Here is a 26,514-nt window from a genome sequence, read left to right as displayed (position 1 = left end):
TCAATTGTTCTCACATTTTCCCTCTTTGTAAACAAACTGTCAGTCCATTTACTGAATCATGGTTTCCTGGATGTCTTGAGGCATCTGTGTGTGTGGGGTTTTTTTTTTGTTTGTTTTTGTTTACTGAGATGAAGAATTTTTAATTACTGAGATGTGGGAACATGGTTAGAACACTTAAGGTTATGGTGCTCCTTGTTAAAAACAGTTAGGGGGAGAGGGCCACAGGACTACAGTTAGCAAACATTAACTGCAGGTCTATGACAAGACTCAAACTCTAAGGCGTTACATCCATACCATTACCTTCTAAATTTACTGGACATAAATCCTGTATTGCAGATATTAATGCAATTGTCATACTGTGTCATATATAGACAGGAATGATGGTCAAAACTATAAAGACCCCAGTTCTAATAAACAGGTGTTATCCTTTAAAATGTACCTCAGTGACAGTGCTGAGTGTGGGGCCAACTCTCTTCCCTTGTCTCATTACACACACACAGGCTGTAGTAAAGTGGATGTGGTGGTAGGAATACTGAGCAGCAGCTGAACCAAGACAGGGCAAAGAAGAAGCAGCTCTCTGCACTGTGGTGGAGGAGAAACACTACTTCACACCACAGTAACACTCCATGAACTGCATGAGAGAAGTCGCACAGCCTGGCTATAAACCCCTCCCACTGCAGACAGACAGAAGCAGTGACACATACACATTATTTCTAAATGATACTCTAGAGGGTACATATCAGGACTGACCGCAGCTACTTCCAGAAAACACACTGATACGTAAGTTGTGTCTGATGCTAGTTTATGAGTCCTGTAATCTCTCAGTATTTCATTAGCTAGCTCTTCTTCTCCAGAGAGTTTTATCAAGCACCTGGGTCACGTCAGCTTTCACCTTTGTACTCCGAACGACTGATTGCTTGTTATGTCAGCTCTCAAAGAACTTCAGCTTCCTCTGCTGTCATACTCAGTGTGAGTTTCTCTGAACAGCAGCATATTAGAAATGACACAGAGGGCCAAAGGGCAGGGTAGGAGGACATGAGAATGGAAGCTGAACAACAAAACAACAAAGGCCAGACTGAAAAGAGGAGAGGAAAAAAAAAGGATAGAGAGAGGCAAAGATATTGAGTCAAGGAAATAGAGATAGAAAGGGGGGTTATTTCTTTACAACAGCAGCAGAACAAAGAGGGCTTTGTGTGCAGTGCTTAGGGAGTGTAGTGGAGCCAGGGCTTAGGGAGTGTTTAACAGTGTACACTGACTGCATTCCTGTTTTGTGATTACGAGCCACTTTTGATTTATTCTCCTCCAGACTTTTCTCTGCCCTTCCCTCCTCCTGCTTTCTGCGACTCACTCTTCTTTTTTCTCTTTATCAGCCACTTCTTCCTTACTGCTTCAGTTTCAGCTCGTCTTTTGAGTTTTGAAGTTTATTAGACTGGCCATGGCTTCTACCTGTGAACTACAGATGTCACACTTTATTCTAAATACAAACTGACAAATTGAAAGTGGGGAAATATTAAATATTCAATTGTAATGATCTGTTCAAGTTCAAAATAAGCCATGTAATGTACTTCAGCTGAAAGCATTCATAAAATGCACTCTCACTCTGATATATTTCATGTTGCTCTTTCAGTTAACTTAGCTGTTGTTCATCCATCTGTTCTCAGCGCAAAATTGTGGAAACTAGTGAGTGGTGCTGATAATTATGACACCAAACCATCTAAAAAGGGACATGTGGAACCACTTTGTGTGACAGAGATAGAAAAACCATCAACAAAGACAAGATCGTGTGCTGGCCATGAAAAATGCGACTCCCTGAACGCCCAGCTCTGAGAACTCATTTCTGTTTGTTTGGGATCATTATTTCCTGTTTTACTTTGAAATTACTGAGAAGTTGTCTAGTAAGGTTCCTGGTTTGGGGGACCAGGCCGAAGTGTCTTCGAGCAATACACTCAAACCCTACCTGCTCCTGATGCTGTGTCATCAGTGTGTGTGTGTGTGTGTGTAAATGCCCGTTAAGTGGTTGACAGACTAGAGAAGTGGTGTTTCATATGTCACCCATCTGTATGTGATAGTGGTAAGAAGAAGAAAAACAAAAATTTTCTCAGAGCACAGAGACAGGGAAGTGAACCTGGTAGTAGAAGTGAGAGTGTTGACACAGAGCTATGTCCTTACCATGCTACCTTTGTTTCCTTGTTCACAATGTGCTCACAGACACAGACAGACAATAACATCAACCACTCAGCACAGCAAACATTAATCTTCTATATTCATCTCCAGTATTAACAGACTGTTCTAGTGATATTAATTCATTTACTGTGTTATTATTGAGATTATCTGTGGCCACTGTTATTTACACTCCTAAATCTAGGGGATGTACTCTCACTAATTATTATCATTAGTCTTATTATTATTAGTTTTACTATTGTTATTGTTTGTCATTGTCTTCTTCTAATTATCGTTATTAGTCCTGTTAATATTATTATGTGGAACCTGCAGTATGCTATGCATCCCCCATATCCTCTCTCCCCCTCTTTCTCTCTCTGGCGCTCCCACTCTCTCTCTCCCTCTCCCTCCTCCTCTCTCTCTTTCCCTCCCGCTCTCTGCCCCTCTCTCTGTCTTCTCTCCTTGAGCCATGAGCTGTTAAAGGGAATCTTGGTGCTCCTCACCACTTAGTATTGTACTGTCTATGTTTTTATCTAGCCACAGTTCTGATCCATGGTCTGAGTCACAGTCTCACATATAGAAAATATTGCAAAAGTTCCTGAAGCATTTGCTCAAACAGGGCCTCAGGGAGGCTGTGTCAGCTGTCTGTTTAGCACTTTACTCCGAGGCAATATTTCTCTAAATCTATTTGGTGGATTATCACAAAGATTAGTCAGCATCTTCATGCTACTCAGTAGACGAATCTTTCTTAGTATTGATGACCTATGATTTTTCCTCAAACACCACCCTCAATCCAAAATATCCAGTCATCAATCTCTGACTACCGGTACTTGCATTTCAGTGACATGAACCAAGCTAGTGGGACAGCAGCAGGAGAGGAATAATATCCTCTGCTAAACTGCTGGCTGCTTTCAAATCTTGAGTTAACAATGAAAACATTTCAGGTAGTGAAAGAATCCACCGTGGTCAAACTTGGTCACTTGAAAGAAAAGAGTGCAGACTTCACGCCAAGAATCTTGTATTCTGAAGCACCATAAGATGTCTACTCTGGTGAGAGCTCCAAGTAAACTCTATAGCTTTTGTGCTTTATTGATTTGCTTGTTAGCTTTTATATGAAATTTAAGTTATGACCACCAAACATCAGATCATCACTCAAAACGGACCTCGCAGGTACGATGCATGGGAATTTTGAACACCACCTGCCACTTTGGGGGCTCTGCTGCTTTATCTACATCACCAGTGGAGAAGGAAGAAGGGTAAGAGAGGCAGACTCACCAGGATTCTCTGCAGAACTCAGAAAAGGTGCTTCAACCCTCCACACCCACCCCGAGTGTCCTAACAACACCCAAACATCCAGTCAACGGAAAGTAAAACTGGTAACTGGTAAAAGCACAAAGGAGATGGTGTTTGGTGAACTCTCACTGGGGCACAAATATATCTGTAGCTGCTGAACACTGCTCTCCGAACATTGACCTCAATACAGCTAAAGTCAGCCCTTTCTCTCTCCCTCAGGAATTCAGTTGAATCATTCTAACATTGACCTACATTCCACCTCAGGCAGACAGAGCTTAGACACTGGACAGTTTGTACGAGATAATCAACTATCTAGAAAATTCTCATCCAGATGCTGTTTTTATCATGAAGACTTTAAGAGGGTGAATCAGGAAAATGCTTAGCCAAAATACTACACAAAATATTATACATTAACTTTCGCACACATTAGCTTTCCCATACAAGGAGAGTGGACTGTTGACCACTGACCAGACTCTGTACCGTCGTTGTACACCAATGAAGGACTGTTACAATTGCCTTCACCCATCCCACATTTGGAAAAGCAGATCATACTTTCATTCTTCTCCTGCCTGCTTACAAACAAAAGCCAAAGCAGGAAAAAAAACAGTGTATCGCCATATTTACACTCCAGGACTGCTTTCATTCCACAGACTTTTGCAGATTTTTCAGAATGCAGTAGACTCAGACATCCATGAATACAAAGACACTGTCACCAGCTATATAAATATGTCAACTGAAAACGTGGTTCCTAAGGTGGAACTATTATTTATCTATCTTATTTTATACTGTTTAGAATCTATAGTGTTTTTAGAATTTATATTGTGTATTGTTTAGGCATTCAGTGTGGACAGCAAAGTAAGAATTCCATTGTACAGGGAAACATGTTTCCTCGCTGTACACATGACAAGAAACACTTTGACTTGACTTGAACAACATTAAATTCTGTCCGAATCTGAAAGCCTGGGTTAATGTGGATGCCAGGGCCAAACTAGGGGCTTAAACTTCAGCCTGAAATTCTGGAGACCCTGTGGCTTACAGGAAAGGTAGATATGATCTCCTGAGGTCCATCGAGATGGCAAAGAGGAACTACAAAGACCAGGCTGAATATAGCTTTCTTGTAGTTGATGTGGAATGGCCTGCTCTCTATCATGGACTACAAAGGTATAAAGCAATGTGATGTGGGATCATCTGCCTCCTTATCAGACGATATCAACACCTTCTAAGCTTGGTCTGGTCCACGTGACCCCCTGTAGTGGCTCTATGCCATCTCAGGCCCTACAGTTATGGAATCACTGAGTTACACCTACTTTAAATTTTCAGCATAAACATAGAAGCACTAGCAACTTTTCCATACAATGAGCTTGATGCTTCAAATTGCAATAAGTACATCAATAAAAAAGATATGCTTAAGATGTTTGGCTTCTCCTGATAACTGCTTCTTTTTTTTTTTTATCTCTTACCCCTTTTAGATATTACTTCTTTTTATTCATGAAGATGTAGATATGTGGTTAGGTTAGGTTACGTAAGTAAAGTAAGAAGTACTTTGTCAAAAATGAGAGGAAATGCTCCTCCATGGTAGCAACAGTAACATATGTTGATAAAAGTGCTGCATCGGAGGTCAGTGTCATTACACAAAGCCGTCCACTGTGTTAACCTTCATTAAATCACATGCACATGACACCAGGCTGCTCCAGAACAACCACACACCTGCACTCACATCAGACTGCTCCATTTGTATTTTGCCAATTTATGCAGGAGACACTGAATTACTGCAGCTTCAGGTCTGGCCACCAGTTCCTACATGTTTGAATGAACTCATGCCAGTGAGTTCTCTCTGTCACTCTACTCACCTTCTGTACACTTTAGTTTCTCTTGTATCCCAAGCAGTGTAGACATATTGTACTCAACCATTCATCCAGAATGTATCCTGCTGCAGCTATACCTGGAAAGAGTCAGGGAAAAGTTGCTATTGCTGCTACATTTATGCTGCAAAATGCTTAATGTGGGTGTAACTCTTTGGTTCTCAAACTGTGGGGCCTGCCCCTGGGAGGGCATAGAGCCACCAAACAAACAAGAGTTTTATGAAGCAATTTTACAGAAGAGAATTACGGCCACATGTGAATGAATGAATAAATAAAATAGAATTCTGAGATTAAAGTAACTGTAAGTCTTCTTCCAAGACCACATCACTGCTAATCAGTGGTAGAAGGACTGCATTTCTTTTAGAGATTACATGAGACAGAGGAGATAAGATTGTGGCCCTTGTCCCCTGTAAACTTGCCAAAAATCAAGCAGCAACCACACTGGAGAGCCTATGCTTTTGATGCTGCCTTCCCATAGCTTGGTGAACAACTGCATTGTCACATGCCCAGCTGTTAAGCATGAAGAGGGTAGTTGTGGGTCTGTGGTAGTTGGGTGGGGGTGGTGAGACGTGAGTGGGAAGAGGATGGTGGTCTGGGTGGGCAAAGGAGGGCAAGTGAAAAGTGGCTCAGAATAAAATCCCCTCTCAGAGCCATCAAAGCCAGGACTGGTGATTTCATTCTAAGAGGATGTTGGTGTTCCCATAGGCTTTCCCCTGCTTCCTGCCCCCCACCCCAGCTCCCCCTGTCCACTCCCCCTCCACCCACATTATTCACTCTGCAGTTACTCTTAAGTCTCACACAGCAAACAGGGGCTCAATTATCCTCTTTCTGCTTGCCTTGGCTTGCAGACTCATGGCAGGCAGGCACAGGGGGACGTGGAACCAGAGAGGCTCCTCTTCATCTCGGCCCTCGCATCTCATTTTTCTCTAAGTCAATATTGTCCAAACTGTTCCACAAAGGGCCGTGTGGCCGCAGGTCTTTGTTCCAACCAATGAAGGGCACACAGTTTGATCAATCAACTGTCTGAAGACTGAGATCAGTTGATTAAATGAGTGCAGTCTGGTGTGCTGCTGCTTGGTTGGAACAAAAACCTGCAGCCACACGGCCCTTTGTGGAACAGTTTGGACACCTCTGATTTAAAAGAACTGCTCAGGACTTTGGGAAATTCTGGAAATCCCTCTTCTTACATTTCTGTTTGTATGTGTATGGTTTAACAAATGGAGTACAGCGTAATACTCAGAGTTACAGCTACCATTTGCCTTTGCCTGTGGTCTTTATGCTAGGCTACCTATGATCTGCCATGTTAATGTCAAGATAATACATCTGAACTCACAGTAATATGTCCATCAGTGGAGTGACAGCCTGTGTTTCACTCACACAAGCTAAAATGTCATTTTTATCGGCCGACACTGAAAGCAGAGTTGCAGAGCCGCAGTTCCCGAGAGTCTCCACCTTCACTGAGGGTCCAGTTGGTGGATCCGAGCTGGACTTGCTTGAACTGCTTAGCTTAGGGCAGCTTCAGCAGATGTAGCAGAGACTCTACTTCTGCTCAGTGTTAATACAACACCCAAGTTTCAGCACTGATACCAAAACAACACTTTTTCAGTTATTTACCTTGATAAATATAAAAAATGTTTTTCTACAACATTTTTATTACTTGACCAAGGAAGCCAAAGTTCTACCATATCGAATGCCATAAAGACATTTACTGAAATAAAATCAAACTAGCTTGTAACATTTTCATTTGAACCATGAATTATCCAACTAAACAGTAAGCAAAAAGACTACAAATCTGACCAAACATTCAATGTTTGCGTGTTAGTTTGATGATTGTACTGTTGTATGTCAGAAGGCTATGGAAACTACATTGACCTATGAAGGTGGTGACAAATATCACTGTGTGTGTGGAAGATTAGTGACCCAGAGAGATGATTAGTCAAAGTCATCCACTGGTGTCTAAGTCAAAGCTAACTTAGACAGTAAGATTTCCTGTGTGTGTGTGTGTGTGTGTGTGACCTTAATCAGTATAGTCTAAACGTCCACCAAGCTCTGCAGTAAAACACTGCTACATGTGACCAGTTACTAAGGTACATGAGACTTAAACAACAGGGTGGCCTTGTGGTAAAAAGAATGTCCTTCAGTGGACCCAGCTCAGTATGAAGCAATAACTAGACTAGTTATTTAATAGTTCACCATGAATTATTAACTAGATGCATTGAGCTTTGATGAGCGGGTGAAAACACCCTACATTCCACTGGGTTTGGCTCATCCTCAGCAGCTGCCTGGCAGCTCGATTGAAAAGCAGGATGAACCTCCAACACGAGACGCAAAGGAAGGAAGATCACCACATTCTGAACTGCTGCCCACACTCAGGAGTTACAGGAGGTTTGGCTTTCATGCTATTTACTCTAGGATAGAAGCCAGATGTCATTATCAGTGCTTTGTCAGAAAGAAATGGAAATAAATTATAGATACATATGCATATATATCTTGAACAGGTCAGGAGTGAATGAGAAATAAAATATTCATCAGTACACAGGGGTGTGAAAAGGAACAAGACTGGATGAGATTAAATAAAATAAAATAAAAATTAAATTATAAATCAACTTAAATGGATACAAAATTAAATATTATATATCATTTAATAAAACATGCCTAAAATTTCCATATATGGAAGAAAGCCAATATTTGGATTGAACAAGTCTTCATCCTTTCATTCTACATTTAGCACATATTCTGAAGGTAGTCTGCTGATGGTTATAAAATCAGTTTTATTTATTTCATCTGGTGATTAATGCACACTTAATGAACTGTCAAACATATGTGGATCTGAGCAGAACATTTTTGGTTGTAGGAATAATTCTCACAGCAGCTCAGATAGTCATCATGAAGTTCATCAGTGCTGCAAATTACATCTTTCCAAGTAGTGAAGAATTCAGCTACTGGATTGTTTCAGAATGTTGGTGAGCTGATTTGATTCTTATCAACTCTCCACCATAAAAAATATGCTGTTAAAAGTTCATTATTGTTGCATTTTTCCAAAACCCTGTTGACATGAGGCACATTAGCTGCAGCACATTACTGGCTGTGAGCAGGGGCTCAGTGATTCCTCTGGACCTCGAACTTCTCTCAGACTGGATAGACGCTTTTAAAATACTTTGTGAACTCTCAAACCAAAAACAGAGGAATCCTAATGTTAGGACTGCCCTTTAGCTTTACAGGTTTTTCTAGCTCAGCCAACTGGGAGCTTTGTCAAGGCGTTTTGTGAATACAACCCCAAAGGAAACACCAACACTACCAGTTCAAAACCAGTGCATCCCATAACAGCAATATCAAATTTAACTGGACATACTCAAGAAAGCAAATATGCACATGCCAAACAACTGTCTGTCCTTACAGGCAAAAACGGTGGCAGACAGCGGACACACACACGGTTCTGTTCATACTACATCAGGCATGTGTGTGAGCGCTCATGTTCCTGTCACCTTCTCTCTGAGACACCAGTCTTTCCCCTGGGACTCCAATGATGCGTTAGAACCTGTTCTCCTGCAGCCAGATACCACATGGAACACAACTCGAACTGAGCTAGTTTCTGTAGCCTTATACAGTGGGGCAGTTATGCAGTGAGAGCACTTTTTCTTTCCACATGCTCTGCCAGTTTGGCCTCTCTAGACAGGCCCAGGAATAATCCTCAAGGCAGTGACAGTAAGCGATTTCCCAGGCATGCTGCATCTTGCTAAGGTGCACTGAGTATCTCTCTGTCCTCTACTTATTCCCTTCCCCTGCTATCTACAGTCTGCTTTCCAATCATTTTCCTAACAGGGAAGGTAATTTTACATCAGTTCCAGGATTCAGGATTAGAATATCCCACACAAGCTTACCTCCTTCTTACATCAGCTTTCCCCAGCTAAACCTACAACTCCCTGACAGATTTGGAGGAAGGCTACATAAGATAATAAGCCTGGGTTAAAGTAGATTATTCACTATTTAGAACTATTTGATCATTTATTTTCAAGTACATGTTGGCAGGGCTTTATGGTGCAAAGCAATAAGTTCGCTGTCAGTCACAGAGCAACAATATCCATGTTCAAATACATCATGTGCTTGTCTAAATTCTGTCAGTCTGCCCGTATCTTGATGGTGCATCCTGGCTGCTGTACCCTGACTTCTTCGGTATGTAGGGCATGTCCAGTGCATACTACTGCCGTCAGCTGATGTGCATCTAATGACATGACTCTGTTACGCAACACTGCATAACCTGAAATTATGTCAGTGTGTTACACTTAAGAACAGATTAAAAAGATTTCCATTTAAATAAATGTCTGTTAAGTCACTGTCTATTAACACAATGGTGGTGGTGGTACAGAATGTCTGGGATTGTCTGGGACGACACCCCCATGCCAAAAAATCGCAAGCTGAGCCCAGTTAGTGATGTGTGTTCCATCACCCAGTAGTTACCTTCAGCCAGAGAGGGTTGGAGCAGTTAACAGACTAGCTCTCCAACTGACCTGTGTGTGAAGAAGAGCATGTTTTTTTTCCTAGTTGCAAGTAAATGTTACAGTGGCCGAACAAGCAAATGTTACAGTGGCCAAATCTGTCAGGGAGTTGTAAGACTGATGACAACAGAAGATGAACCCCGCCCCCGAACACAAACAGTAGTTTAGCCCAATCAACACTGTTAGCAACCCGGGGTTCAAGAAATTGGTGACTACTTTGGAAAAGCGTTACACACTGCCATCGCGTCACCATTTCAGCAGTGTTGCACTGCCTGCACTTTTTCATGAATGTCGTGAGAAAGTTGCACAAGATGTTCATACAGCAGAACATTTCGCCGCTACAACGGACCTGTGGTCAAGCCTCACGCTACATTATATTGACACGGACTTCAACCTGAAGACAAAGTGTCTTTCCCGAAGACCACACGGGGCAAAACACTGTCGATGGCCTGAGGCAAGTGATGGCTGCGTGGGATTTAAAGGAGGAGAACCTCGTCTGTATTACCACAGACAATGCCTCAAACGTAAGACTGGCGGCTGAAATCAGTGGCTGGACGAGGCTGCACTATTTCAGGCACAGGCTCCACTTGACCATAGGTGAGTAGGTTCTCTTTCTCCTGATTGTGTGGTTAATTAATAATTAATAACAGAAAAATGTGAGTGGCACGATGGTGCAGTGGTTAGCACTGTTGCCTCACAGCAAGAGGGTACCAGGTTCGAACCCCGGTCTGGGCCCTTCTGTGTTCTCTCTGTGCCTGCGTGGGTTCTCTCCGGGTACTCTGGCTTCCTCCCACAATACCAAAAATGGGATAGGTTAATTAGCATGTGAGTGTGTGCGTGTGTGGTTGTCTATCTTTGTGTGATTGACTGGTGTCCAGTCCAGGGTGTACCCCGCCTCTCGACCATAGTCAGCTGGGATAGGCTCCAGCTCCCCCGCGACCCTGAGGATTAAGCGGTAGAAAATAAATGAATAACAGCAAAATGTAATGAAGATAGGCTCTGTCATCTCTCCAGCCAAATTACAGTCAAATATTTCTACTTCACAGCTATGATAAATTGATAATGATCATCATGATACATTTTTTGATCATCATGATAATGTGTTAATACATATATTTTTGTAATCTTAGAGAATGCAATGAAGGATCCCAGGATCGTGCAATGGGCCTCTGCAAGAAACTGGCTGGGATCTTCTCCTACCGGTCTTCTATCTGTATCAGCAGTGACCATAAATCGGCAATTGAGTGCTAATACATGCTAATTAGTGCAAACATCCAGGTAAAATAGTGATAAATTTACTTAAAAAACTGCAACACAGACTCCTTCGACACTCAGTACAGTCTACACTACAACAAGCCATATTGTCACAAAAACCTATCCGAACATTGGCAAACAAACACGGACACTGCAGCCCCTGTCACCCGCTGGAGGTAGCCGTAAGCCTCTGGATGTAGCCGTCTAGCCCAGCCGATGCTAGCAAAGAGCTAACTGCCAGTGCTTGTCTATGGAGCTGTCACTCAACTGCGCCCTAATTTATGAAAGAATTTTAAGCCTAAATAACACTAAAATTCTTGTGGTACAAAAGAATTCATCCCCTCCACAGTGTTCACGTTGGTGGAAACTATAAATAGAGACAAAAAACAAAAAATGTACCAGGCTGTAGATATGTTTTTTTAGGTTGTAAAGTTGGCAATTTTAACATGGGGATCAATGGAGAATTGCTCACTTCTGGAGCCAGCCCCCGGCAGCAGACGAGGAACTGCAGCTTTTTGAACGTGGAAGTGATCCTCACTGCTGAAACTCCCCCCTTGGTGGTAAGGCAGTAGATACGTCAGTATCGCTTGCCAGACAGCAGCAGTAGGGGGCACTGTCTTTACCTGTGTCAGCTATCCATTAGGAAAAAAAATGCTAGCTAACACTACTGACCTTGCAAACCATATCTCTACGTCACTGTTATGACAATGCTAACAATAACATTACAATGTAGCAAACGTTAAATGTTACTCTTATTTACCATTATTGACACTGTCATCAAGTTCATTAGTATATTAATATATTGTATCAGATGACTTTACTCCCTTGTTGTTTTCAAGTTTGGTGAGATCAAACTGTTACAGAGGCGTGGCCAAGGTGTCAACTGCCAACAAAACAACACCTACTGTGTACTAAAGAAAAACTTCATCTGTGATGGGTGATATTACTGTCCATGCCTACAGGCAGCCACACAAACATGCAGGTTTTCACTGGTCTATTATTTTCCTTTGCTAAAGGTGGCACAAGTGTCCACATTGTGTGGACAATGACAATGAAAAAACAGCTCCTCCTTGTGGAGAACCTTTAGCCTGCAAGTGAGGGAGCTACATGCTAGTTGTATTAGGGACTATGGATGAAACAATAATGGATGAGTTGGAGTTAGAGAAACGTTAGTGTCACCAGGGAAACATGACACTAAAACACCAAAAATCCTAGAAATGAGCAGAGTTTCAGATTTTTAAGCAATCAGCATGGAACCACAATGTTTCTGGTCACAGTTCCAGCCTATTAATCATGTGGGATTCAAGATTAAAGGTTGATTTTAATTATCATTATGTAACACAGGATTGTAGAACAAAATTACAGATGGAGCCCCTTTGTGCTACTCACAAAAAAACAAAAGTTATATAAATGGATGAATAAATAAAACTATTATTGTGGTGGAGTGTGGACGATGAATTTAGTTGTCTCACAGACTGAGGAAAGCAACTGGCAGCAAGCTGAACAGGCCGTGGCAGGGGGGTATTATCTTTCAGTATCCTTTGGGCTCTGTGCAGGGACCTTCTGGCTGGTTTTAATCACCTGCTACAGAGCCTCACTGTCCTTGGGCGTGCACATCCCATGACAGTTTGTGATGTTTCCACTTAGCAATGCTTTCTGTTGCGCCTCTGTAAAAGTTGAAGGCCTTGGCACATAGATTTTAGCCTTCTTAAGTCTCTGTTGATGTCTCTGCTTTTTGGCCCTGGATAGAGCCGTCAGCTCCCCATTCCCCCAGGCTTTCTGGTTGGGGAATGTTTTTATCTTCTTTGTGATCACCACATTATCAACACATCAGCTGATGTATGATGTCACTAATGATGCATATTCCTTCAGACTGATGTGGTTCTACTGGGTGGCAGCGTCTCTGAACATGTGGCACACTGTGCATTTGTCCACATTTTTAATGATGGTTTGACTCTTTTTATCAGCTTTGTAGCTGAATTTGAGGAGGAACATAAACAGCAATAAAAAAAACACACTGGTGAATTCTCTGGGCAGATAATATAGTTGAGATCTTGATGTTAAAAACTCAACATCTGGTAAACACCATCCATTCACTCTGTCTGAGTTTGAGTACCAACCATCACTGATGTCTGATCTGATCTGTCACAGGCACTCAGAAGTGCCTCTGAACTAAATGTGAAGAAACGACAAATTAAAGTGATGAGGCCTTGGTACGAGGGTGAGCGAGGGAGCATGCAATGTAAGTGAACCTATAACACTATTATAAAATGTTGATTTAGCTGATTTGGCCCAGCATGATGGTACATCACTGGGTTATGGGTTATGGGTACTGAGTACTGAGTATTGTAAACAAGGAATAAACTTCATTCAGATCAGCTAAAGTAATACGCGTTGAAAAGAGTTCCCTGCCTATCAGAATCCAGGGCAGGCACCTGTTTTGTTTTAACCACCAGGCCACCATGAGCCGGGTACTGTACAAGGTTTCTACCTGTTAAAGGGAGTGTTTCTTCTCCACTGTCACCAAGTGCTGCTCATGGGGGAAAAGCTGTGTCTCTGTATAAATAATCTATTTAAAATCTATAGGAAAAGTGCCCTGAGATCATTTCGAGATCATTTCATTTTAGGATTCAGCACTATAGAAATAAAACTGGCTTGACTAGAGAAAGGAGGGGCAAGCTGAATAAGTCCAATACAATCTTTTTAGTTCTACCTCTAGAGATGAACATCTCTGTGCATCTAGCCTTGTTCAGAACAAGCACAGTTTTAAAAACAAGTTCATTTGTTCCATCAGCTAATAATGTGAAGTTATTGTAGCATTAAGAACTAAAGCTCTTGGAGAGTCATCAGTCTGTTGATCAGTCACCAATGATCTAACTTTTTATGAAAAGAGGTCAACTAAACAGTGCTGCCATAAAATAACGTGCTCAATTAGTAGTAACATCAGCCTGATGAGTGTCTGTTGGGACTGAAGGACAATAAACCATGTGCCAGACTGTGTCCTCTCATTAGACCAGTTAATCCTGAAACGTTAGTCAGAAACATTCAGTGCCTATTTACTTGGCATGTCAACATTATGAGGACTTACTAAAGATCTGCTCAGCAGGGTGTTTACTCCCACTGCACAATAGGAATTATGCAAGATCCTGTTAACTGGCAAGTCAAACAAGGAATCTAATGCAAGAGATAAAATTTGGTTCCAGGCTTTGATTTAGCAAGGAGGAGGAGGGGGGTCATATATTCACATGAGAGGGTAATTAGTACTTCCCACTACTCTGTCTGAGGGGGAATATATAAACACAAGTTGAAAAAAAAAATAGAATAGAAAGAACATTTTTCTGTTCATCTGTATGCACAAATTAACAGCACTGGCTGCTATGTGGTTTCCCTTAAGGATAACAATTAAAACTGAAGATATCAGATATGATCTAAACTGATGTGGACAGCTCTCAGTCTGTACTTTAGCTGCTGAGCTAATGCTGACAGACTGACAGGACAAGCTGCTGCTGTGTCCTGAAGCATCTGGAGCTGGCAGTTCAAGTATGACTGAGAGATTACGACTGCTGTTTATTATCTGTTAACACAACTGTAGCCTCTGGTCAGTACTCGACAGCAATTTAGTTAGAATGTAGAGGTTTGGAAAATAATGTTATGTTGTTGAATAACAAATATGATGAAACCTACCTATAATTTAAATTAAATATCAGAAATATACAAAGAGAAGTTTTCCTAACAGTCCATCTCAGGGCGAGTGTATAGACGCTGGCTTAGGATGCATGTTGACCAGGTAACGGCCGACAGTTTCATTTGGCAGTTTGGCTAACATTAGCTCACAAAATGAATATGAATTCCACTCTGGAAGTTTCCTTTGAAACTTTTCATTTGGACCTTTGTCCCTCTGTTGGAATTTCTCTGTGCTTTGGTGACTTTTGTTTTGTTTGATCTTTGATTTCCAATAATAAATGATGATAAATCACTTTGTACAATAAGCACTGCTACATAAACACTAAATCCAAAACAGGACAGCCACAGCACTGTCTGAATACTGTGACTGCGGTCTAACAAACTGACAGATGTTCACTCACCATCTATACAGATTCCCTGCTTCTGAATGGTGTAGTTCAGCACAGCAAATGGAGCCACAGGTGACTTGGCTATCAATATCTGAAAAACAAGAAGACAGTGAAAGAAAAGCGGAGTAAGAAAAGGTCACAAAAAGACAGAAAAACGACAGAAAAAAAACCAGGGAGGATAAGAGTGAGAGGAGGGATGAAAGTTTTTAGTTGGTTGTGTTACTCATGTGCACTCACTGAGTGTTTGGACTTACGCAATGCGAAGAGTTAGCTTAGCAGTCCATTTGATCTGAAGAGACCCAGAGTGTGCTCAAGGATCAGGGGTAGTGTCATACAGAATTAAAGTCAGATACCAGCAAGTGAAAACAAGAAGGCAGAAGTGGTGGTGATGGGCTTGAAGGAACCTTGTCCTGACTATGGACTATCTTAGGAAACCCCACAGAGTTCCTTGTGGAATCCCTTCATATGGGATCCATAAGCCACTGACAATAGGGTAGTGTGGTCCCTTTAGATATGGGGTTCTTAAACTTTTTTTAAATCCAAAATTTCAATTTACATACATCACTAAGTATTCATATTATAATAAAGACCACTTCCTTGCGGTTGAGGTTGTACTTGCTGTAGCTGCTTCACAATTAATTAATACAAGTCTTCCTTGCTGCTTAAGTGTTTAATGCAAAGCAGCAGCATGAAGTCTTCAGCAACAGTTTAACACAACAATTACAGATATTTTTTGATGAAGGAGAACACATAATCATCCTCAGCTCTGAAAAGGATGATGGAACACTTTTTCTGCTTATGGCCTTAAACTTTTTTCGCCACAGCATTATTCTATTTGTCCCTCTACGTATACTCTGAACTGAGACTGCTGTGCCCCAAATGTCCTACTTTATCAGCTTATACACCAGGATCAGCCTCTAAGGTCAAGTGTAAATGAGCATTGTACACTTGCATCTCTCACCTGTCTCTGATGTGCGTTCACATACTGGACAATAAGACGTGTGTTGACGCTGTGACTCCATGTGTTCCCCAGAGCCGCAGTCACGAACCCAGAATCCACTTCAGCAGGCAGGGCAGACCCTGAAACACACAGCAGACCAGACATGGTCTCTGGACTGTAGAACAAGGGTTTTAATGAGATGATGATAATTATGGCCTTATGATGAATTAATCATTCATATGCCAAACTGTCAAATAACTATTGAACACTTGTTAAATAGATTAGTGTAGGCTAACTCTAATCCAGTACATCACATCATAACATTTATGTTTCATACTGTACATGGTCCTTTAACTGTAAAATAAAAAACAAGATGGCACATTGGTAAACCTGATCCCAGTCCCCAAGATTGTCTCTAAAACCAATAGTGTTGACCACAGCAATTAAACTGTTCTACTTTTAATGACTACTCAAAGTCAAACATTTGTTTTATCTTTGCAAAAATGGGCAGTGATTGTCTGTTACTTATTCTTTAATCAGAAACAGCCTAAAGCTAAAATCAATAAAAATGTAGACTTTTCATATCTGAAATCTGATGACATAGTTTTAAGGAATAACTGCCTGATACCCATAAGCTGAGTGATATAGTGTGTCCCTGTTGCCATCGGTAGTACAGTGTAAGTACTAAGGAGGACTTTTTCAGTTCAATACTCCCAGGAACTAAACAGGCCCCAACCTCATAAACAAAATCAAAAACTAAAAGGTCCTATGGTGTATTTGTGTTTGCACGCCGTAACTGAATTAATGTAACTGGTAACAGAAACACTAATTTTATAGTGACAATGACAAAGAAACTGTTAAAACTGGTGCAAACAGGGTTACAGGAAAGTAGGCGATTAGACTCAATTACAGAAGCCAGAGAAGGACATAGTGAAGATCTGTGATTTATTAAACAAAGTCGAACAAAATGCTTACGAGAGGGTGAGTCAGGCAGCGGTCCAAAATGTTGAAAACCGTCCAATAGAGGCAAACAAGTTCAACTATACAGAAAACAGGCGGAAAACGGAAGGAAGTAAAACAACAACAACAGACACAAAAGGTAAGGATTTTCAAAATAATACAGGATATACTACACAGAGTCCAAGTGGCCATTTGCCATTGTTAAGCACATTACATAGCATAAACAAATTAACATAAACATATTTTCAATGCCAGTTATTGACATGATCATGCCAATGCACTTTGCCAGCAGTAGAGTAACATTAACAGCCAGCTAGAAGAACTATTCTCAGGTGGACAAAGCCAGCAGCACTTGCTGTCAGCTCAGGAAGAAGATGGGGACAGAACTGATGAACCTCTCGTCTCGTCTCAAGTCCACAAGCTGCTACCGTAAGCAACTGATTTCATAGTTATAAGATACCCAACGTTAGTTACAGTCAGTTGCTAATGGGCTAGAAATAGCCTTGATTCCAGAAAAGGGCTTATGTTATCAGGAGTCTGAGGGGCGGCCATGGCGCAGCAGGTAAAGAGTGCAGTTTTGGACTTTGGAATGACCTGAGATCTGAGGGTCGCCCGTTCGATCCCTCGTACAAGCACAGTAGGATATGAGTGGTGCTGAAGGAGACGATGATACACCAAGCTAAGGACTTAATTATAACAGATGTGTACACGAACAGAAGCAGACATCAGGGATGCACAGTTGTTCTATTTATATTACTTCCTACTCTGCTTGGAGTCCACTTGCCACAGATCAACCAAACGGAGAGTACATGAACGTCCACACAGAGCCTCACACCTTCTGATGACCAAATTTATATCACTCGGACCCCAGCAGACCCTTGCATACTCGCAGATGTGAATTTTCATGGCATTTCACACCTATGGCATCACACATGATTTGGTAGCACATCTGTAGCTAAAGCCTCTGAGCCTCACTGTTGAATCCTGACAAGTGTCTGATGTTAGTAAACTGAGCAGCTCAAATGTGGGTTTGGGACATGAAGCCCAGCCTCTCTTACAAGTATAACTGCTAGTACAACCTTTTTCTAACCTGTCAGGGGTTCACTGAGATTTTACACCAATGTCCCCCCTGCTCTCTGCCGTCATGTTTTTTCCACATGCTAAGCAGGGGTCCTGTCTCACTACTGTCACATCAGCAACTCTGACTTCACTAATTTCAGAGGCAAAACCTCTAACAGACTCCGTGTCCTGACAACACCATCATCTCCCTGAACCGACCCCCTTAACACCAACATGAACCACACAGCTGGGCTGGAAGAAATTTGAATACATCCCCAGAGCAGGAAACAGAATGTTTTTGATGATGAATCATTTGCCTCCACTCTCAGGCAAAACAATTTTAAACCTAAAAATAAATTTTCCTATAAGTTCCACATGCCATTACTCTAGCACCACAAATTACAATGCAAGGGCCAAGTAATCTAAATTCAAGGTCCATTCAGGTCTGATGGAACAGATACACTTCTATCTAAAATCAGCCCAGTGGTCTCCATAGGCTACGTAACAATTTGCGTTTGTTACCAAAGCGCATTTTTTTAAAACACTTTGTGTATTTTCTTCTTTTTTAATCCTCGTGTTGTCTTCGGGTCAATTTGACCCGTTTTCAAAAGTTAATATGCCATAACTTTGGTTTTCTTCCATACAATTGCCTGAAAAGTACATGGATGGTTCCACACTATGCTCTTTGCAGGGAAAATTAATTATGACTTTTTTTGTTGAAGTATGTGTGTTTTATTCAAATTTATAGCATCTGTGGTCCTCCCGGGTCAATTTGACCCAGCCATATTTAGTGGTGCAGTGGGTCACACTATTGCTCTTTCCAGCACAATGAACATACACACAAACAAACAAAATTACCTCTAACACACACATGCACACACACACACACACACACACACACACACACACACACACACACACACACACACACACACACACACACCCACCCTAACCCTAACCCACACACAACTTCAAAACTACAGATGTGTAAACCTGATTTCATCACAACTTCTGATTTACCTACATGGGGCTACACACACATGCATGCACTCACACACACATGCACGCTCGCACACACACACACACACACACACACACACACACACACACACACACACACACACACACACACACACACACACACACACACATACAACTTCAAAGCTACAGATGTGTAAACCTGATTTCATCACAACTTCTGATTTACCTACATGGGGCTGCACACGCACGCACGCACACGCACACACACACACAGTTTCTCTGTTGATTGTATTTTTCTAAAGTTCAAAACAGTTTTAGGCATGTTTTGAAATAAGTATTGTGCTTCGTAAATCATATTTGTTTGGCTCCTAGCTACTGTTTGACATATGCCTGTCAGTGATCACCCAAAACACAGTGGCAAGAAAAAGTATGTAAACCTTTTTGAATTTCATGGTTTTCTGCATAAATTTGTCATAAAATGTGATCTGATCTCCCCCCCAACCTTGGCAGCAATAACCTCAACCAGGCGCTTCCTGTAGCTTTGAGTCAGACCTGCGCATCGTTCAGGAGGAATTTTAGACTATTCTTCCTGCCAGAACTGCTTTAGCTCTGCCATATTCTTTGGATGTCTCATGTGTATGGCTCTCTTCAAGTCATTCCATAGCATCTGTATTGGGTTGAGGTCCGGGCTCTGACTTGGCCACTCCAAAAGGTGGATTTTGTTTTTCTGAAGCCAGTCTGTTGTGGACTTGCTCTGATATTTTGGGTCATTGTCCTGTTAGATCATCCAAATACTACAGAGTTTCAGCTGACATTCTCACATTATCCTGAAGAATTTTTTGATACATTTGGGAATTCATCTTCCTCTCAATGACTGCAAGCTGGCCTGATGCAGCAAAGCAGGCCCGAATCATGATGTTTCCTCCACCATACTTTATGGTTGGAATGATTGGACTGGTGAATTTCTAAAGTCCGCAAAGAAATCACTTTGTAACCCTTTCCAGCTTTATGTAAATCAATAATTCTTGATCATAGATCCTCTGAAAGCTCTTTTTGGCGAGGCATGGCTCACATATGCATATTCTTCTTGTGCGGAGCAAACTCAAAAAGTTTGAGTGGTTTTTATCAGTCAGAGTAGCTCTAGTCCAAAGAGTCCAAACTCGTTTTTGTAGTTGTTCTCAATGAGATGGTTGTTCTCAAGACTTGAAAGATCTGATTTTTTTGTGTTATTATTTTAGGCACATTATGCAATCATTGCAATCATTGATGGGAAAATTCTCATAAGTGTATAAAAAAAATTCTTCAGGATAATGTAAGAATGTCAGCTGAAACTCTGTAGTATTTGGATGATCCAAAAGGACAATGACCCAAAACACCAGAGCAAGTCCACAATAGACTGGCTTCAGAAAAACAAAATCCACCTTTTGGAGTGGCCAAGTCAGAGCCCAGACCTCAACCCAATACAGATGCGAAATGCAATAGAATGACTTGAAGAGAGCCATACACACGAGACATCCAAATATGACAAAGCTAAAGCAGTTCTGCCAGGATGAATAGGCTAAAATTCCTCCTGAATGATGCGCAGGTCTGATTCACAGCTACAGGAAGCGCCTGGTTGAGGTTATTGTTGTCAAGGCGGGGTGGGGGGGGTCAACCAGTAATCAATTCCATAGATAGGTCAATTTGACCCGGGAGGACAACAGGTGTGACTATTTGCTGCCACTAAAAAATTTTAAATGGTTTCAAACCAATATCCTGACTGAACTCTGCCATATACCAGTCTGTGATAATGCATCAACATAGGTGCCTCTGATCATAATCAAACGAGGTATAATTTCATGTAAATGAGGTCTATTATACAATACATTACAAAAATAAGTGTAAAATATATGTTTATGTGTTGGAAACAAGTTCACTAAAAAGGAGAAACAAAAAAATGGTGATTATTTCATTCCTCATACTTTATAAGCAGTCAAAATAGACTGGGTCAATTTGACCCAGGAGGACAACAGGTGTGACTATTTGCTGCCATTAAAAATTTTTAAATGGTTTCAAAACAGTATCCTGACTAAACTCTTACATATACCAGTCTGTGATAATGCATCAACATATGTGCCTCTGATCATAACTACAGTCAAAATAATTCACAATTTCTGCTTTTTTTTTACCCAAAAATGAGGTGTAATTTTATGTAAATTAGGTCTATTATACCATAAATTACAAAAATAAGAGTAAAATATATGTTAATGTGTTGGAAACAAGTTCACTGAAAAGATGAAACAAAAAAATTTGGTGATCATTTTATACCTCATGCTTTATAAGCAGTCAAAATAGACGGGTCAATTTGACCCGGGAGGACAAAAGGTGCGTAGTAAATGGGAAGACAATACGAGGGTTAAGCATGTAACTACAGTTGTGTGTTGGGTTCTAAGCGCTGCCAAACGTGGCTAACCTACACTCGGTTCTGTACCTGAATGCCTCCTGTGCAGACACAGTTTGAGAACTGAAAGCTGCTGCTGCTGCTGCTATGCTAACATGCTGCTTTCACTACAGGGGCATGGTGTCAGTGCTGTCATTTGGTGGTGCCAGCAGTACAGTAGAAGCAGTATAAGAGCATGAATTATGTCTTAGTAAACAGCATTAAAGGGCTTAAATCACTGAAGCCTTTGTGACACAGTCAATCACACAGGATTGGAGACAAAGAGAAAAAAAGAGACGCTGTCCACAGGGTAGGGGTGGTCCAGTCCAGCCAAGAATCTGTGGCAGGAAGAAATTAACTGTTTACTTACTGTCCTGATGACACCTAGCTAAATTTGAGCAGATTTGAAAAGAATAATGGCCTAAAACTCAAGGGTCCAGCAGCACAACAACTCCAAAAATCTGGGAGGGGCACTCCAAGGAGTGAATGATGAGAATCCCACTCTGACATAAGACAAGGACAGACTGCTAGATCAACAGTGACCACCAGAAGCATCCAAGTAAAACTGTCTTACATAACTGAACTGACAGAACATCTACCCAGAGTCTTCAAGTCACAAGGAGTCAGCACTTACAACAAACCATTCAGCACCTTCAGATCCCAAGAATGAACCTTCAGGACCAGAAATTGGACATTTTACTTCGCACTATATTGTGAGGGGGTGATGGATCCAAAAGTTAACGACTTCATTCACTTATCCAAAGTTCAAGAACCATATTGTGTTCCTAGAAAAAACACGCACAAGATTTAGGAATATATCAGGGACATTATTTGGTGTTGAACCTGTAAAAGTGACACTGAACAGTTGTTCAGTTGTGAGATGGAAGTGTGGCAATAATGCCTTAAAACGAACTGGTTTTGGTGACATGACTGTATCTATAAGTTACTGCTGTATGAAGGAAAATATAAATATCAAATACAAATACTCAGTGAAGCTGGACTTATTAGGATTAGGACAGGATGAACTAGGTCTTCTTTCTAACCTTCACAGATAAAAACATCATTTACGTTTTCCAGAAACTCAACACTAAGTTTCATCCACTGACTCCAAACTTAATCTCAACTTTTATATAAATGTATTTTCTCTCTATACATTTCTGAAAAGATCTTTGCTATATATTATAACTTGACTAAAACAACCCAAGCATTTCACAGCAAACTCAAGCTTAGATCAAATAAACCAAACCTCTTTTTTTCTAACCCGATTAAACTTGGTCCTGGGTGATGAAACATTCTGACTGTAAACTGCCAAATACAGACACAACCAGTTCACTCTTCCAGAGTGCTGCCAGTTCCTCCAGTGTGTATGGAGCCTTCTCCACCTCGCCCTGTCTGTCTCTGGGTTTTGGATGGAGCCGTTCCAGCCTCCGTTTGTATCTCCTTCTCTACTGCCTGTCCTTTTCCTCTCCTGGTGGCTATGCTGTTGGCAGAGGCAGCTCTTGGCACCGGCTGAGCTATTGAGTCTTCACTAAATGAGGTCAGAGGGAGTTTCAGTTTGGACAACTGCAGCTCCGCTAGATTAAACACCAGGAGGGCGGAAAACCTCACATTCACCCAGTGTTTTTCTGTCCTGCCACACAGGAGATAAGAAGTAGGTGGAGAGCAGAGCTGTTTCTCTTTAAACCGTTTTTTTTTTTTTTACTTTGATAAATTAATCCCTGGAGGGGAAATTAGTCTGGTGATGTACAATAACAGACAGATAACAAAGAGCCACAAATGAAAGACATATGAACGTACATTTTAAAGGACAACATAACTAATAAACATTAGAGCGCAAAACACAGATGACAGTCAGACGCCACCGGATGACAGTCAGACACCACCAGAGAGAAAATTATGAGCAGAAGAGGAGCAGAAGCTGGGTTTTTAGCTTTATTTAGCCAACTCAAAGCCCACCTCAACTCCAGTAATATGAGTTTTTTTTTCACAGCATAGCATAGAATTAGCCCACTTCAAAGTCACCAACAACCTCTCCTGAGATTCTGTTCACCTCAGCATCTGCATCCTCCGCGACCTTACTGCAGCTTTTGACACCATCAACCACACCATCCTTCTCTCCCACTTTCAATTCTGTAAATCGAAGAAGACTTTCATCTTCAAGAACCTCAAGCAAGTGCAGTTGTCTTTGTACAACACTTAGAAATACCATGATCTGGATGACTGAGAATCTTCACAGACATTGTGTAATGCCATAGTGACATGACAGCCCTGCCTACCAACATGGAACAGAAAAGATGACACATGGAGTTCCTTGGGCTGAAACAGAAACCAGCAGGTCCAACATAAGAGGAACAAGGACAAGGCGGGAGAGGGAGATATGAATCTGATTACATAAGGCAGCTAAATTGGATTCTGTTGTCTAAGTTTCTTTCTCCATCCACAAACGCACACACACACTGACAAGACAAAGGGGGGCTGATGCTGGAAGAGAGAAAGGGAGAGACAGTTTGAAAGTGTATGAACGACAGCAGGAATGTCACAGAAACACTACATCCAGGTCCTTGTCTACACCTTGTCTTGTCTTGTTTGTGGAGCAGCTGCAGGACTGGATGTGTTTTGTGTGCTCAGCCCTGTTCTGAAAGTGCACACACAGTCCGATGCACAATTATGGACAGACTAAAATCTTATCTCATAAGCCTTCAAACTCATGGCTGTTTTACTCAAACATGTCATGTCATGTCATCGGCAGATGATGACTTTTCTGGGTCCAGGCCCAGGTCACGGGGGGCGACTACCGCCCAGTACACAATGCACTGAAGTCCTATGGCAGCTCCCACAGTGAGGCGCGTGCCGTGGGTTCAAACCTCGTGCTCTACCAACTGAGCTAACAGGGCAGCTTACTCAAACTGGATTTTTTTATTGTGTTTCATCAACTCGTCCATCCAATAAATGTCCCACGTTAAGGTGTTTAAAGTTATAATCTTAAGATTTTGTTACTTCTAATGCTAACCCAACATTTGCTACTGCTGCTGTTTCACATCACGCAAACCCAGAACTCACCAAAGGCAATATATCCTTTGTTATTGTGTTAGCTGGGCAGTGTGAAAATAACCTGTTTGATGCACAAGCTGTACAAGACATTGTTGAGGCTTGAGAGAAGTACGGGAGAGGTTGCTCTGTGAGTGTCTGCAATGTATTACCCATAACACCTTTCTATGCTTAGAACCAAGGAGCAGAACTCATCTGTTCCTCCATTCATCAAAATAAATCAGACTGGGAGGGTTGAACATGTAGAAATCAATAACCTAGTATGTTTTTTTTCTCAGTATACAAATAAGTATAGTATAAGTATATAGTAACTTTTCTAACTGCTAACTGCTAATAGCCCACAAGGATTAAATACAACCAGAACAACAATGACTGCTGCCATTGCACAGGCAGCTCATCTCCATTACGCTGCAGCATTCACCCTCATCATGCAAATCTATAGATTTCAAAGAGTAACTTAACAGCAGATGTCTTTGTTGATATCCAATGATGCAGTGACACACAGGTGTACATTGGTACAACAGACTTGAGACTTTCGGGCAGAGAGGGTAGAGTAACACTGCTTCTCAGCCTGATGTTCAGTTACTCTTTAAGGGGACTCAAACACACAACTCCTGCCAGGAATCATGCTGTGAGGAAACAAATGTGGTTTCAGAGGACCACACGCTCTTGTTGTTGTGGTCAGTCCTCTACTAGACCCCAAATCCCCCTATCTTCCAACATGTCTCCATAACAGAACAACTCTCACCTTGATCCCCCACATGAGTTGTGATCTGGTTGGTCAGGACCACCTAGAAAAAGAAAACAAATAAGTATAGATAAGCTGGAGGTAACTCATTACACATTTTATCCTGAGAATATTTCATTTGTTTACAATCCTAAAAGAATCCTAAATCACTGACACCAACACTGAAAGCAAAGTGTAGAATAATAGTTAGATTCACCCTACCCTGATACATGTGTGTAATTCTGATAGTATGACAGACCTCTGCAATGACCAATGACCAGCTCAAGCAGCACTCAGACCATTTGGCATTTTTTAGGCCTTAAACACATCATTGGCAGAGAGCAGATGTGTTTAAATCACAATCAAAAATTGATAGATCAGCAGTCAGAGAGCAGTTCAGCTATGTACACTGTCATCTTCTCATTAATCCTGTAGGTCACAGCCACTTTTTTTCTTTTTTATGTATGTATTATGAAGCAAACAGTGCTGTGTCAGATCTTAAGGTGAGACAATACCATTTAAACTTGAAATATGCTAGAATTATGACTGAAGTGGTGTTGGATTGATGCAGTCATATAAACAGCTTCACCTAGTGTTGCTAGAATACATTCATAACCTTCCTGCTGACTGTGCACCCCAGCAACGAGTCATCTACAGCGCTACAGCGTGGATCCAGCTGTGCCCTATGACTCGGCAAACATGAGATGGTTCTGGGGAAAATGCATGAATGCAACAGCAGGGCTTGGTCTGAAAGTTGGTAATATTATAAAGTCAGAGTGTAGTAGTCAGGAGAGAAGCCCTGCAACTACAACATAGCTGGGAAGAAAACCTTCAACCTAAGGAGACACCTCAAAACATACCACACAGAAACTGAGGTAATGTTAAATTCAAAGTCAGCAGCCCAGTCAGATCATTTGAATCGACCTCTAGCTTAGTTTGAGTTTGAGTGCTAGACATGCTATCTGTGCTAAAGTATGCACAACATCATTGCTCTGTTTGAGAAAAGTAGCATTTTATGAAGCAAACTGCTTTTGGGCTTGAATAAAATCAGCTGGGCAGGACACATGTGCCAGCTGTCTGCTACACTGCTTGTGTTGTATGCACAAATATTACACACATATTCTTTGCAAATGTACATAAATGATATTGTAGAAACTATTATAAACACTTACAAATTATAGTTAAATTGTTGTTGTTGACAACTGTCTTTAGGTGTCTTAGAAGTGGATCCAACCAATTCAG

General features: G+C 41.4%; 1 protein-coding gene across 1 annotated transcript in view; it reads right to left on the bottom strand.

Annotated features, from left to right (window-relative positions):
- The window catches only part of rad51b (RAD51 paralog B), a 38,592-nt gene that overhangs the window by 4,729 nt on the left and 7,349 nt on the right, over positions 1-26,514 (bottom strand). The window contains exons 7-9 of the mRNA XM_041064445.1: positions 25,294-25,336; positions 16,100-16,218; positions 15,151-15,229 (exon numbers count right to left, since the gene is read on the bottom strand). Coding sequence (XP_040920379.1) covers positions 15,151-15,229; positions 16,100-16,218; positions 25,294-25,336 — 241 coding nt within the window. The remainder of the gene's footprint in view (positions 1-15,150; positions 15,230-16,099; positions 16,219-25,293; positions 25,337-26,514) is intronic.

The sequence above is a fragment of the Toxotes jaculatrix genome, chromosome 19 (assembly GCF_017976425.1).
Source record: "Toxotes jaculatrix isolate fToxJac2 chromosome 19, fToxJac2.pri, whole genome shotgun sequence".
In the NCBI taxonomy this organism is placed as follows: Eukaryota; Metazoa; Chordata; class Actinopteri; family Toxotidae; genus Toxotes; species Toxotes jaculatrix.
Note: the sequence above shows the minus strand (reverse complement) of the source record. Positions and strands in the feature narration are given on the sequence as shown.